A 14,482-nucleotide genomic window follows, 5' to 3' on the forward strand; every position below is an offset into this window, starting at 1 on the left:
GGAAGATTGGCTCTGTACCCTCTCCCCATGTACTCCTGCAGCTGGGAGCAGAGCAGCAAGGGTTTTCTTGGAAGCTACCTTCCTTGGGTCTCTGCTCCAATGCAGTCCGTTATGTAGTCTGATGTGGGAGTGTCTCTTGTTCGGCTGTGTTCCTGTCCTCTGTTCCTGCAGCATTAAGCTCAGTCGTGAGAGCATGCATGGGTGTGGTTCTGCAGAACCACCAGGGGAAGCTTGCACCAAGAGCAGTGCTGTCTGAGTAGCCATTTGCTAAGTGTTGGCATGTGGTGTGATGAAGAGACCGTTACCAAGAAAGTGGGGGGAAAGGCAAAAATACACACGACAACATGGAGAAAGTGAAGAGGAGGAGGAGGAAAGGGGAGCAGGGAAGTGAGAGAATAGATGGGTGTGTGGGACCAGGTGGTTAGCAATCATGCCCAGAGCATTTTGTTAAGGGAGACTAAGATGGGGACCCTACCCTGCCGCTCCATCGCAAAGCGAATATCACCAAAAATGAGTTGGGAACCACTGAGCTAATGTTTGACTTTCCCTTTCATTGCTGGGGTTTAGCCAGAATAATGAAAATGATATCTTCCAGCCTGCACATCTCTAAAATTATGGGTTGTTGTTAGGTTTTGACTTTATGTCAAATGCCCATTTCCTTCCCTCCTTGCAAAAACCAAGGAAGAAAACCAGTTTTACCATAGAAGGAAAATTTGATAGCCAGCATTGATTGGGAATGACGTGGTAGCAACAAACATCTCACCAGAATAGTAAGTCTCAGCATGAGGTTTCCTTTTGCTGTGCTTAGCAGCAGCGGTGAGGTGTTTTGTTTATTTTTAATCAAAAAATAAATCTACCCTCCAGTCCGTTTACCACTAGAGTTTGTACTCCTGCGAGCTTTGCAGTTACGATTGCCACTTGCCCAGCATGCCCACAAAAAGAAATGTAAGATCTGCAATGCCCCCCGTTACAGGCTACCTGATGGCCAGTATCAGCACAATGAGAACAGGCACAGGGGCGTGTTGTGTGTGCAGAGAACAGATGGGTGCAGAGCCTTGACTGCACCCATCCAATGCACTAGGCAGCAGAGATGTCCAGGAGCAAAGGAGGAATTAATCTGCTATTGGCCAAGAGTAGATTCAGATTACCCCTTCCCTCCCTTCCAAACATGAGTTGTGAGTGATAGGGTCATTCCTGGTCTGCCTCTGGGGCAGCTCAACTACAGCATGCCCCTTGCTCAGGCAGTTGTTGACCAGTGAAGTCTATGTATTACGTACTACAAAACCCCCCTCAAGTACTTCTGTTCTCTGGGCTATTGTTTTTCTGGAAGAAGACATAGCTGTGTTGCTTTCCACCTTCTGAGATCAACAGTCCTCACCCTTCTCCCCTTGCTTCTCATCTCATAATGTCATGCCTAGAGCAAATTTGAATCCATCTTGGGAAAAGGGCTAACAGACCTGTCTTCCTGACCCTAGGTGAGCAGAAATTCACAAAAAGCTACCACAATAGGTTTTCAAATCCCTTCGCAGTGGAAGCATATCTTACACACAGAACAACAGTACTATGTGATAGTCCTGAACCTCTGTAACTGACTTTGCTTCTATTTCTCAGTTGTTCAGCAACTTTCACTTTGGCCCCCAACACACTTAGTACTCATACTTCAGAAACTGATGGACATGAATATTTTGAAACATGCACATTTTTTCTTCTACTGAGCCTTTCAGGGTTTTTAGATTCACTTCCTCCAAAGAAGTGACTTAATTTAGTAGACATACAGCTCATTTCTGTCCTCTTGAAACACTTCACAGTTTCAGTACATTTTTCAAATTAAAGGCCGTTAAGTCCTTGCACAGTAGCGAGCCTAAAGTCCCTGCTAATAAATGTCTGTAGAAAATGCTTTTCATTATAATCATAAAATATTTAGTCTCCCACTGGTATATTTTTTTTCATGCCTGGTTTCCTTTCCTTATTTTGTTTCATAACTGTCCAAGGAGAAAAAGACTTGTAAAATATGTGGTACAGTCTTTCCCTGTTAATTAACAAAGCTCTGTCTCTAAAATGTAACTATAGAGTTCAGGCTTATATAATTTGGGACCTTGTTCTGACTAGAAGAAATGGGTGCTGGTGTGTTTCCCCACTTCTCACCTGCTCAACTGTCTGCTCTCCCCGCCACATGAACACATTACAGTGCCCTTTATCTACTGAGGAAATTTAATACAGAGTAGGAATGTGAATAAATAAAATGTACCAACTCAGCGTCCTACCATTTCTTCCACACACTCTCAGGCTTCCTCTCCTCCTCCCCTCATTTGTTTCTCTTATTTTCTCTCTCTACCTTTATCCTCTGTTTTGTTGTCTCCTAATCTCCTTCCCCGCCTCCCCCCACAATCCCACCATCTGTTTCTCACCCTCGACCACAGGGCTGCTCTGGCCCCACAGCATAGAGAGTGGCTCCCAGAGCATAGGATTTTTTCCTAAAAGCCCAAAGGCTCTCTTCCCCTGTTGGGAGCAGATGGCCTTTCTGCAAATCCTCAAGTCACTGGCTGCCTCGTGGGCTCAAAGACCTAGCATAGGAACAGCTGCCCTACAATTTTCAGAAAGGTGAAAAATGCTGTCGTGTTGAATTTAGAGCCCTTCTCTTTGGTTGCTGGATCAAATCCACTCCAGGTCAGCCATTAATTGACCAGCATGAGATGAGCATGTGCATTTCAGTTCAGTTCCCAGTAAACAGGTATCCACAAGGCACTCTTCTTGGCAATCTCAACAGAGATCCTAAGGGCTGGATTGATCTGGGCACTATCTTTTCAGACATTTAGGACCCCTTGAGACACCTGGGTGAGGCAGCCTAGGGATGCTTGCCTATGATTGCTCATACTGTGCTTTTTCTGTGTATAGAGGTCTTCAGTCTCCAGTTTTGTAAGCATGGCACCTTATGGCTTCACAATCTCATTATGTTAATGCAAATCAATCCTGGAAAAAGCAGTGCAGGACTATCTGCTGTGGAGAAAGCATTATTAAATTGGGGATAAAGAATGGTATTTTGTTCAATATACCGTATCCTAAATGTATATGGTACTGTAAATAAATCCCAGGTCTGTCACTGTATTGTTTTAGTCCCAAATTTACATGGTAGAGTACTGTTTTAGTCCCAGCCTCCAGCCAGTGACTTGCTCTCTAACTCTGTGCCTCAGTTTCCCCATCTGTGAAATGAGAGAGACTCAAAGAACTGACATAAATGTAGCTCTTGAAACTTTTACACATTAGCTTTAACTAATTACACATTTAGCTTGTGCAGTCTACAGAGTAAAACTATTAATATACTTCATGTCCTTCAGAGTGTGTCTAGTGAGCCATAGAAACCAGCTTTCATTAGATGTGCATTGCACATCCTTGAGCATTAAAAATTTTAATAAAAAAAAATCTCTGCTTTGCAGTGCTTCTGACAGCAAAGCGTTCTGTGAGCACTAGCTATCACATTGGCATCTTTCTTTTAATTTCTCATTCCTTCCCCTAAATTCTGGCTTTGCCTTCACTGCCAAAAAAAAAAGTCATGTGTTGACTGCAAGATAACCGAAGTGCTTTAGCTATTCTGCTGTAAAATCCTAGTGGAGAGAAGGTACCTTTAGCTTTTACCACAAGGTAAGCTAAGCAAGGTCTAGTACTGACCTAACCTTGCTACCTCACGGTAAAAATTAAATGTACCTTGTCCCACTAGGATCTTATAGTAGGATTGCAAACATGCTTTAGTTATCCCACTGTAAAACAAACAAACAAATCTTTTTGCAGTGAAGACCTAGCCTAATGTGGATGTTATTTAATCCAGCCTTTTGGGTTAATTGGTTATGCATTACTAATTAAAATCAATCACATTATTTCTGGAAATTCTTTGTTGCACTGAGGACGAATACAGGTACCATTACAATTACATTGGTTGCAATATAAGTGGGCACACTGATAAATGTTAACCACAGATTTTGATGAAGTATTGTACATGAGCCAATACTGTGAGCTGTAATAAGGCTTCCAAGTACTTAAGTATGTATTTGATGTGATTTATAGGATTAGACTGCAGTGGTCATCATTGTAATCTCAATATTTACCACTTATTGTAGACAAACAGTCACCCCATCCTAAATACAGGGAATCCTGTCTTTGCAACAGTGCAATAGACAAAGTATTATAATGGTGCCTTCTCTTCATAGGGATATAGTGATAAGTTCCTAATGCAGAAGCAAACAAGGTGTCTAATTTAAGCCATGTTCTGCCCTTCCGGTGTCTGGAAGGCTAACTATTCATTTCAAAATTGTCCTAGGATAGTCCTATTAGATGCATGAGATGCCTGGGCAATATCTGTAGAGCCACGGGAATTTTTCGACCACACATTTTTTCATAGAAAAGTACTGATTTGTCAAAGCTAAAACCATGTTTGTTTTTGATTAAAATTTTGTCGGGAAGGTTTCTCAGGCCCAAAACGGAATTTCTGGTTAGAGAGAATGACCCCAGAAGAACCTCAGTGGCTAGGCTATTCACTTGGGATGTGAGAAACCTAGATTCAAGTCCCGGTTCAATCTGCTCTGAAACTGATCTGGAATAATGCCAAAACCTCCAATTTTTTATTACATTGAATTCTTGTTTTCTAGCCAGTCCTAAATATCTGCTTAGGGCAATAGTGCCTGACTGGATCAAATAGTTATCAGACACTGGCTGCAAAATGTGTGGGGCTCCATTCCTGTGAAGGGAATATTTATAAGCACAGGGAGAAGGCTCATTTTACGCCCATACAAGATCAACTGTTTCACTGAGACAGCAGTTGGTATACAGTAGGATTCAGCAGCATTTGGTGGGAGGATGGAGAAAGGTGTTAAGTTGATTTTTTTTAAAGTATTGTTTAAAAGGATCATCAACTTAAAAAGTACATGTCTCTGAATTGTTTATGTTCCTGTTGTTGTTACAAGTAACACCTAATAATAAATCCTCCAATATAGTCAGTTAGTTTTACACAGGATCTTTCATGCTGCAAAAGGGAGAGGGGGAGAGAGAGAAAATAATTAGGAAAATTTGATTCTAAAACCTCAAAAATTGGCACATGTACTTGGAAGCAGAGCTATTGCCTGCAATTACTTGTAACTCAGTTCATTTTTGGTATTGACTACATTTCAAGTTAATCGTGTCCCTCAGAATAACATAGCGTTCTTTTATTTGTGCAACCTGTGGATATATCCAAAAATTCAGTTGTACAAAAGAGAGTGAACCATGAATACTGTACCACTGTGTGTTACAAAAAATAGGTTTTAAATAGCTTGAAGGGAAATAATAATATACTTGTAAGATAGCCTGGAGTCTGGCAGGTTTTACAAACATATGTGGTTCTTAGAAGATGAGACTCTACTTATGGAGCCTACTGCTCACTCAAATCCTATACAAATCAGCCTCTGAGAATTTATGTGAAGCACTCGTGAAAAACCATTTATTTCTTTTTAAGTTAATACATATAAAATTGTTGGTTTTTCTTTAAACAGACAAAGCATTCTGTCCTCAGGTTTCTGCTGAAAAATTTAGCTAATAAAAATGGTTTATTTAAGGACTTTGTTTGGGCATTTTTGTTAAAAGAAAATAGAGAGGAAAAAAACCGCAAAATAATTCTTTCACTAGAGCTCTTCACTTATTTTGACAGTAATGTTGGTTAGTGCGCTTTGCAAGATTCTCAGGTTGAAACTCAACCCCTTTGTTAATTTAGGTCACTGTGCCTTTGTTAATCTAAAATGGTGGGTTAGCATAATTAATTAATCAATTTCACTTCAGTTCCCTACTCTCAGTCCTGCAGATGCATGTAATTTACTGCACAGCACAGCCTTACAAGGGCATGGTGCATGTTGGTGTGTTAATACAGTTGCATACAAAAAATTCTCAGTGAACAGAGGAAATTTCCTTCCTCTGCCTGTATATAGATATGAACAGTCAAACACCCAAGAGAGGGGGCAGAATATGAAAATATTTATCCCACTATTACACAGTATGTGAAGAGTGCATACATTTACAGATGGGTAAGGGAGAGAAAACTATGCACTGCCTATTTTTTTCCCTGTGGTGTGTATGGATGTCAGGCATTTCCGGGATGTTTCATTTTGAATCTAACTTGCCTCCAGTTCTTTTACCAGCTGCACATGCAATTTTAATTATGCCTCAACTTCTTATTCTCATTTCCCTATCCCTTATCTTTAATATATATAACTTCCTTTGCTCCTCAATGAGGAGATAATAGCCATATTTAACATTGCTGAGACAGAATCTGAACTTGGCTAAAAGCCACAGCGATTTCCCTTCTGAGATACTCTTTTTCTTAACATGAGAATGATACCTGCTGGGTTGTTGGTCACAGCAAGATTCCCTGCAATAGCAACCTGCTTATGCCCTTCTCCCCACCGGCTCCACGAGCATATGGTAGCTGAATATTCTCCTTTCTACACTGCCCATTTTTTCTCTCTTTTAACACATGAAACATTCACTTCAAAGTGTGTACACTTTGATGCAGAACAGAGGCAAAACTCATTGCTAAAGCATACAACTGTTGGATAGTCAATTAATTTAAGTACAGACTGGTATTCTTCAGCATTCTGATTTTAACTTTGGGGAAAGTTGTGTGGTGATTACTTTTCAAATATGTAATTTGGAGGGTCAGAGGGGTTTTCCTTTTAAAAACAATCCCTCCCCCAGTCCTTCTTTGTATTTTTGTTTCATCAGAAGTAAAGGATCAAGCATGGTGCCTGTACTGGAAGATGGCCAATTTGAAGCTAAACCTTTTTCACTCTACCCACAGGAAAGCCTTTGGCAAACACAGACAGGGATATTTTGATGCAACAAAGACCCTTTCAAGAACTGGGATTTGTTTCAAAATCCGCCCTTTTAAAAAGTACCTTTGCACAATGCTGCAAGGATGGGGAAGTTTTTCCTTTAAGAAGTAAAGGCTCCATCCTGCCTAGTCCCACTGGGACCATTCATGTGCTTAAAGTTAAGCATATGTGTAAGTGCTTTTCTGGATATGTTAAATTAATCTGTAACAACTGTTTTGCTACATCGAAATCATGTTAAACATATATAGGCGTTTATATGTACAAGCACCTAGTTCAAGCAAAGGTTATTACTCCAACCAACAGGGCTTTGCTCTCTTCTGAGATCATCACTTTATACAAATATTTTTTTTCATAACTCTTGTTGTGCATTTGGACTGATTTGCCTCTTTTCTTTCAATTTAGGTAAAAGCATGGATGAAATTAAGAAGTTGCTGCTGTTGGTGTTGGGCTGTGCTGTACAGGTGAACATGCCTTATGGAATTGCATATGTCATTTACATCTAATTTTGGTGCTTGAACTTATTATTATTTTAGTAACAAGTGCCAATCAACGATCCAGGTCCCATTATGCTAAGTGCTGTACAAATTCCCTGCCCTGACAGTCTGTGGTCTAGAATTATAAGACACAATAGGTGAATGAAACAAAAGTACAGAGGGAAAGAAGATGGGAGTAAAATGAGCACATTTTGCATAATAAGCTATAGCGTCAGCTTGCCACCTGTCTTGCCACTATTTGAGCCAGTGCTTTGATATATGCTGTCACAATTAGGCAATCCAAATTGTTGACACACAATAATTCCTACAGGAGAGAATGTGAGTTTGAATAATCTCCTTAGTCTAAGGATTGTTGTGGAGGGCAGGGAGTTGTTTTGTTTTGTTTTGGGGTTTGTTTTTTTTATTAAAATATATAGGGATATAATGGAGTACATTAGTGTAAAGGGAATAGATAGACCTTCGTCTAATCACCGTCTTCTAAAGAATCCTACTCACTGCACCTTTTTTTTTTAATATCATGTGTAGATAGAAAGTCCTAAAGAATAGGAACTTTGTATAATCACGTGAGGGTTTTTATGCTGTGTTGTTAAATCGCATAGTAAATTCCCCTTAAATACATGACAATTAACCAAATAAAGGAATCAGTGTCCTGCACACCAAAGCTCTGTGTTTGGGATTCCACTGTAAACTGTCATGACAGACAATAGGAATGTTGCAGGCCAGTCTTTGCTTATAACTGACCTTGTTTGTACGTCTGTCTAATGTTCTTGTCATGCCTTAGGATACTCTCCCTGCCCAGCTATGTCAAGTCAATTATGTCAGAGCAGTGCTCTCTTCATGCGGCTGTTTGGAACTTTATACTTACTAACACATTTTAACACAAAGAATAAAAGGCCTGATTCGGCAAAGGGCTGAGCAGTCTCGGTTCCTGTTTAAAGACCTGAACTTCCTCCCACTGAAGTGAATGGTCATACTCAGAATTGGGCCACAATGGGTATTGTATATCATAGTCAACAGAAAACAGACTGTGGAAATGTTCAACTTCTCTGTTATGTCCTTGTAGAGATTCTGCCAGCTTCAGGTCCCAAATTTGTATTGACTATAGTTTTGTGGCTTTTTGTTTTTTAAGCTTGACAAAACTAATGTGATAGAAATGGAGTTGTGAAGCCATGTAGTTAAAATGTAATTTATTTTTCATTAAATATTCCCCCTGCAGCATTTTACATACTAAGGACACATTTAATTAGTGCCCCAGAGCCAAAAAATGAAGCTGATGTGAGCAGAATCAAAAGCAAAACTGACTGAGCCGCTCTCATTGCCAAAAATGAGCAAAATGCTAAAAGTAAACAGTTGAAATGATGTAAGGTTAGGGCCAGGTCCTCAGCTGTTATATGTCGGTGTAACTTCTTTGAAGTCAGTGGAGCATTGCTGATTTACACCAGCTTGGATCCTTGATTTTTAGTGGAGTGAGGGAAAGGAGTTGGGTTTTGTTTTTTTGAGTTTTTTTACATTTAACTTAGCCTTAAGTTTAAAAACTTTTGGCACAATTCAGTCACCCTTACTCAGACTGTATATTCATTGAGTCCTCAGTTAGTTCAGTGACCTCAAGGGGCATTTATGCAGTAAGACACTAGCTACTTGATGTGAGTAAGTATGACAGAGTCTGGCCCTTTGTATTGAAAGTGTCCTTTTAGCTGTGCTAAAGAAAATAATGCCATGAGAGAGTTTTGATACATAGCGGTTTTCGAGAGAAGTGCCTATTTTATTTATTTTTTGTTTACAGTGTGAAAGAAAGGAAGAGTTTATCGAAAGAATAAAACAATTGGATATTGAGACCCAGGCTGCCATTGTTTCACACATTCAGGAGGTAGGGTTCTCAGCACCTGAAACTTTCTTTTTTATTTTTCTTCTCCTGTGGTTTCAGTGATATTGTTTACTTTGCTATGTAGCAGCACAGGTTAACCTAGTGGCACTAGTGTGTTTGACGCAAAGAAATGTAGGTATATTCCCTGAAAGTATGGGTATGTCTGCTTTTGGGCTTGGAGGTGTGATTCCCAGTTCACACAGACACACCCACACTAAAAATAGCAGTGTAGCCAGGATAGTATGGTCAGTGGATTGGGCAATCTACTGAATATGTGCCCATCCGGATCCACTAGGTAGGTAATCTGGTGGCTAGCCCAAGCCATCTTCCCTGCTGCTGTAGCTGTTTTTAGCATGCTAACTCGAGCAGACTAGCACAGGTATGAGTACATGAGCTGGGAATCACTACTTCCCAGTTCACATGTAGATGCACCCTCAAAGTGTAATCAAATTAAAAGGCAAAAATTATTAGGTGGAATGAAAATTAACTGGCCTAAACACTTCTCAGAAAGTGGCAGTGATAAATGTCATAACTGTCCAACGTAGGCTTAGGCTGAAAGTAGTTTTAAAAGGATACACAGAAGAGGTTTCAGGTAAAATTTTTAAAAGCACTTTAGTGATTTAGTAGCCTAAGTCTTATTTTCAAAAGTCACTTAGGAACATAAGTCCCATTAAAAGGCAATGAGACTACTAAGTGCCTGAGTCACTTTTGGAATTGGGACGTAAGCACCTAAGTCACTTAAGTGCTTTTGGAAATGTTATATATGATCCAAAATTTGATTTCAGCCTTTTAAAAAGTGGTATAATTTGGTGACGCATGTCCTCTGGGTTCTAACTGCTTCTTTAAAAGAAAACATATGCATTTGCTCAAATAGCAGCTATCATCCCACTTTCCAGAGTGCAGGTGGAACCATATGTAAATGCCCTCTGCTGGACAGGCCTCGGTACAAAACGCACATTCTCTCAGGATGTGCTGGCTCCATCTGATGCAGAGGCAGAAAACCGACTAAACCAGTGAGGTTGGGAAGCACATACTGTTAGAAGCTGTTGAGAGTAACCTTTTAATATATTTTTAAATCTGCTTTCTAAAAGCAGATCCCACTGACTAGCAATTTCATGTACAAACTAAGGAATACAAAGAATATGGTTTTGGTAAAAGCAGAAACATGCCATAGTCCTAAATGTGGACATAGCAACTTCAAAAGAGCCTTTCCAGTCTAGTGCAGTTTTCAGCAACATCACTTGGAGAAACCAATTATTAGAGAATTATAGTTTAAAAAAAAAATTTCCCTACCAGATCAGATCACTCCCACATCAGATCCTTAAGTCAGATACTCCCTGTGACAGTGGTCAACAATCAGAGCATCAGGGAACACCCCCACAATAATGCAGCTAGCTAATTGTGCAAAACAGACCATTGCCTTCCTGACACTTGCAGGGACCAGCTCCCCCATGAAGCATGAGAGTTGAGTACTCTTAGTGTTATTGAGCACAAAATTGCCTGGTTACTTTTTCTAAATCCAGTTATCTTGTGAAAACTAGAAGCTTTGTTACATGATGTTGCAGCTGAACTGAGCATTTCTGCACCATTTCCTGGCTATATTTGCTGAAAAGTGACATTTCTGACCAAGTTTGCCCACCCATCAATTCTTGAAAATTGTTGACATTTGAAAGAGGAACTGTACTGATTCCTCCAGCTGAGTTATATAAGCAGCAAATTTTTAAAGAAAATACTTGCACAGAATGAATCAATTCAACAAGCAACGTTTGAAAATCTTCTAGGAGAAAATTAAAAAACAAAAACAAAACAACCCTGTATTTTGTTCTTGTTTACAGGTGACTCATAACCAGGAGAATGTGTTTGACTTGCAGTGGCTGGAGCTTCCAGATATGGCCCCAGAAGAACTGGAGTCTCTCTCAAGAAATATGGTTTTCCATCTCAAGAGGCTTATTGATGAGAGAGACGAGTGCACAGAAGTATGAAAGAGATATCTGTTTCTCATACAGTTCATTTGAAGGATCAGACACAGGCTCTGCTTTTCTATTTTATTTTGCTTGTGTACTGATTGCCATTGTGTTTCATTTAAGGCTCAATCTCTTCTATTCAAACTCCAGAAGTTCTAGCATGCATTATAGCAATGTTTAATATTCTCTTGTTGCCCTCATAAATTGTGTGCTGGAGCTACAGAGAATTGATCTGTGAAAGAGAAGTGTGTGTAGGGGAAACAATATGCTTTATTTTGTGAATTTGCCTCAAAGCTTTTGTATCTTATGCTCTCTCACCCATTCTTCTCTCAGTGGCTGCTTTTCTGTCCCTCCAACAATATCTGCCATTGGTGGTTCAAGAGCCTTCTCTCTAGCTTATGCCACCAGTGACATTTTTCCTCTGTATTTGTGACTCATCAGTCAATCTTATTTCAAATCTCTGCTAGAAACCTCTCTTCTCCCTGTCCTAGATCTCTTTACTTCCGTCTCCTCCTACTGTTATTGATCTGACTCTGATTGTATTAATTAAAGCTGTAAATTGTTGCAGTTTTTATAAAAACTCTAAGTAAAATGAGGTCCTTATCTGGAACACTAGAAAGTAGCATATTCCAGTGGTCAGCAAAGGACTGGGAATCAAAATTGTGTTCTGTTCTCAACTCTGTTATCGACTTCATTGTGTGACGTTTGGTACATCACCTGAACCTTCTGTGCCTGAATTTTCACATCTGTAAGGTAACTACCCACCTTTGCAAAGTACTTTGAAATGCTTGAGTGAAAGGAGCTATACGTGCAATATATTGTTATTTCTTGTTAATGCCACTTGCCTCCCTCCATTTCCAGCTGATTGTGGATCTCACTCAAGAGAGAGATTATCTGCAGTCTCAGCAACCACCAAGTCCTCTGAAAACATCTAGTCCAGACTCTTCACCAAACCCAGCCAATCATCTCTCCAATGAGGACAAGCAGCACCTGGCCGTTGAGCTGGCAGACACGAAAGCAAAACTGAGAAGGGTCCGACAGGAATTGTAAGTCACAAAGTGCTTGGACTGCTGGAGAAAGGTTGTCTGTTTCAGGTTCTTTGCCAACAGTGTGAAGTAAACGTGTATTAAGCCTGAGTCTGCAGCATTGAATTTCCTGTTGGCTTCAACACGTTGACTTATCTGGGAGTTCTACATGCAAACTTGCTGCATATTTGGGTCTTGTAGGGTTTTTTGTTTAAGGAAAGTAGCTAGTCTTGCCTTCTCCCATATTCCATCTTTCTTAACATGTCACCAATCTCAAGCCTCCATTAGTTTGTTTTTCCCTTTCCTCTTTTCTTGTCTTCCCATATCCCTCGCTCTTTCTTCCCTTTTTCCTTCTTTCCCTCACCACCCTATGCCATCATTAAGTTTTCAAAGATTATTGGTTCCAATTGGTTTTTTTCCCTTCCCCACATGCACACATTACCCTCGCTTGTTGGCAGTAATTGCTGGGAAGGACTGCTTACCATATTCAGAAGGGCAATGGCTGCGTTAGCTGCGGCAGCATGAATGGCAAGTGTAAAGATGATTTAAAAAAAAAAAAAGAGTCCCAAATTTCCTGTGGCATAGGGCACCACAAGAAAACATCTATAGCTATTAGTAATTTTGAGACTGGAGCATCACCAAGAAAATCTAGAAGGTCTTGTGTCCAGTTTATCCTACTAGACTCCTGTGTCTCATAGCCCCTGAGTCTTGCCCTGATGTTAATACCATAAGTTTTGTTCCAGGAACCATCGTAATAACTTTGTACTAAGTTTTCCCTAATCATTTTCAGGGAAGAAAAGACTGAGCAACTTGTGGACACTAAACATGAAGCAGAACAGTTTGTTCTAGAGTTGCAGAAAATAAAACAGGAGGTAAGTGGGGCTTCTTTAATTGTAACACTGCAGTGACACACATCACTTTAAAAATTGCTTTCAGTATAAAGATAAAAATACGTCTCATGAAATTTGAATGATGGAACCAAGTTACTGCAGCATGTTTTGTGTAGGTCTGACTATGACAGTAATGGAGAGCTTCTGACTTTACTGGTGAGAGCGGGTCTCATCTGCTCAGTTCACTAACTAGTCCAGTAATGCCTGGAGCATATACAGTGTTGATCATTGAAAATTGAAGAATCCCCTGTAGGCTGAACTGAGTCCTGCAATGAGTTTGATGGCTAATTGGAGAATTCTCCAAACTTGCACCATGGGGACACTCTTGGCTTTCCTTCACTTCTGCTTTTTTGGACATGGGGGCAGGAAAGGTGTATGTCATTGTTTTTTTTCAGCATGTGGGGGGTAATTTTATTTTTTCCTGTTTGTCTGTCACTTTTCCCCCCAGAACATCCACCTGGCAGCTGATGCACGCTCTGCCCGAGCCTACAGAGATGAACTGGACTCCCTGAAAGAAAAAGCAAACCGAGTTGAGAGACTCGAGATGGAACTGGTCCGGTGTAAAGAGAAACTGCATGATGTGGATTTCTACAAGGCTCGTATGGAGGCAAGTGAAGATCAGGGGGAAAAATCTGCTGTGTAGGCCCCAGTTTTCCCAGGCTGCTCACCAGTCATGCTTCATTTGTAATCACGCTGACTGTATCAGCAGATTAAAGCAAACTAAAGTTCCAGAAAATACCTGATAGATGGGATTTTTGAAAGCAGTGGCCTAGCTCTGCTCCCTTATTGGAATCAGAGGTAAAACTCTTCAGTGAGAGCAGGGCTAGGCCCATGCTGACAAGCCCTCTCATTATTTATAGATCTGTTGGGTCTCATTTTGTGACTGACTGTAGCAGCCCTGTTCTTTGACACTACAGGTCTGGGTCCTCTTTGTAACTTACTTGTAGTACATTTTCAAGCTATATATGTACCAGAGTTGATTCTTCGGCCAAAATTTTCCATTTGGTGAGTATCCTGTGCTAATTACCTAAATGAGTGCTTTGATTTTTGCCAAGGTTCTTAGCACCTGCAGCTCTGATTGAAGTGGCTAGAAATTTTTAATTATAGATTCAGGTGGCAAACTTTAGGCATCGAAATCTGCAAATGTTGGCCTTAGTAAACAACAGAGAAACTGCTCTTACGTAGAGGGTTTGAACCTAAAAGTTTATGCTATTAGTAATACCAATTTATTCTGCTTAGCCATTTCAGACCTCTGCTCATCCTATCTTCGCTCTCTTTCTAGGCCTCTGAGTTAATTTCATCTAAACTCTTGAGATCCCCTACATTTCCCTGATACAGCGGGGTACCTGCCACCCGACTTCAGTTCACCCACAGCACAAGTACCTCTGGAGTTT

General features: G+C 40.3%; 1 protein-coding gene across 4 annotated transcripts in view; it reads left to right on the forward strand.

The window, feature by feature from the left end:
• CCDC88C (coiled-coil domain containing 88C) overlaps nucleotides 1-14,482 on the forward strand; it is a 129,871-nt gene that overhangs the window by 63,377 nt on the left and 52,012 nt on the right. For all 4 annotated transcript variants that reach the window (XM_067547077.1, XM_067547079.1, XM_067547080.1 and 1 more), the window contains exons 5-10: nucleotides 7,254-7,312; nucleotides 9,129-9,212; nucleotides 11,045-11,185; nucleotides 12,035-12,219; nucleotides 12,989-13,070; nucleotides 13,537-13,695. In XM_067547077.1, the coding sequence (XP_067403178.1) occupies nucleotides 7,254-7,312; nucleotides 9,129-9,212; nucleotides 11,045-11,185; nucleotides 12,035-12,219; nucleotides 12,989-13,070; nucleotides 13,537-13,695 (710 nt within the window). The remainder of the gene's footprint in view (nucleotides 1-7,253; nucleotides 7,313-9,128; nucleotides 9,213-11,044; nucleotides 11,186-12,034; nucleotides 12,220-12,988; nucleotides 13,071-13,536; nucleotides 13,696-14,482) is intronic.

Source organism: Emydura macquarii, unplaced genomic scaffold (genome assembly GCF_026122565.2).
Source record: "Emydura macquarii macquarii isolate MOO-44397 ecotype Brisbane River unplaced genomic scaffold, CSIRO-AGI_Emac_v2 contig_1229, whole genome shotgun sequence".
Lineage (NCBI taxonomy): Eukaryota > Metazoa > Chordata > Testudines > Chelidae > Emydura > Emydura macquarii.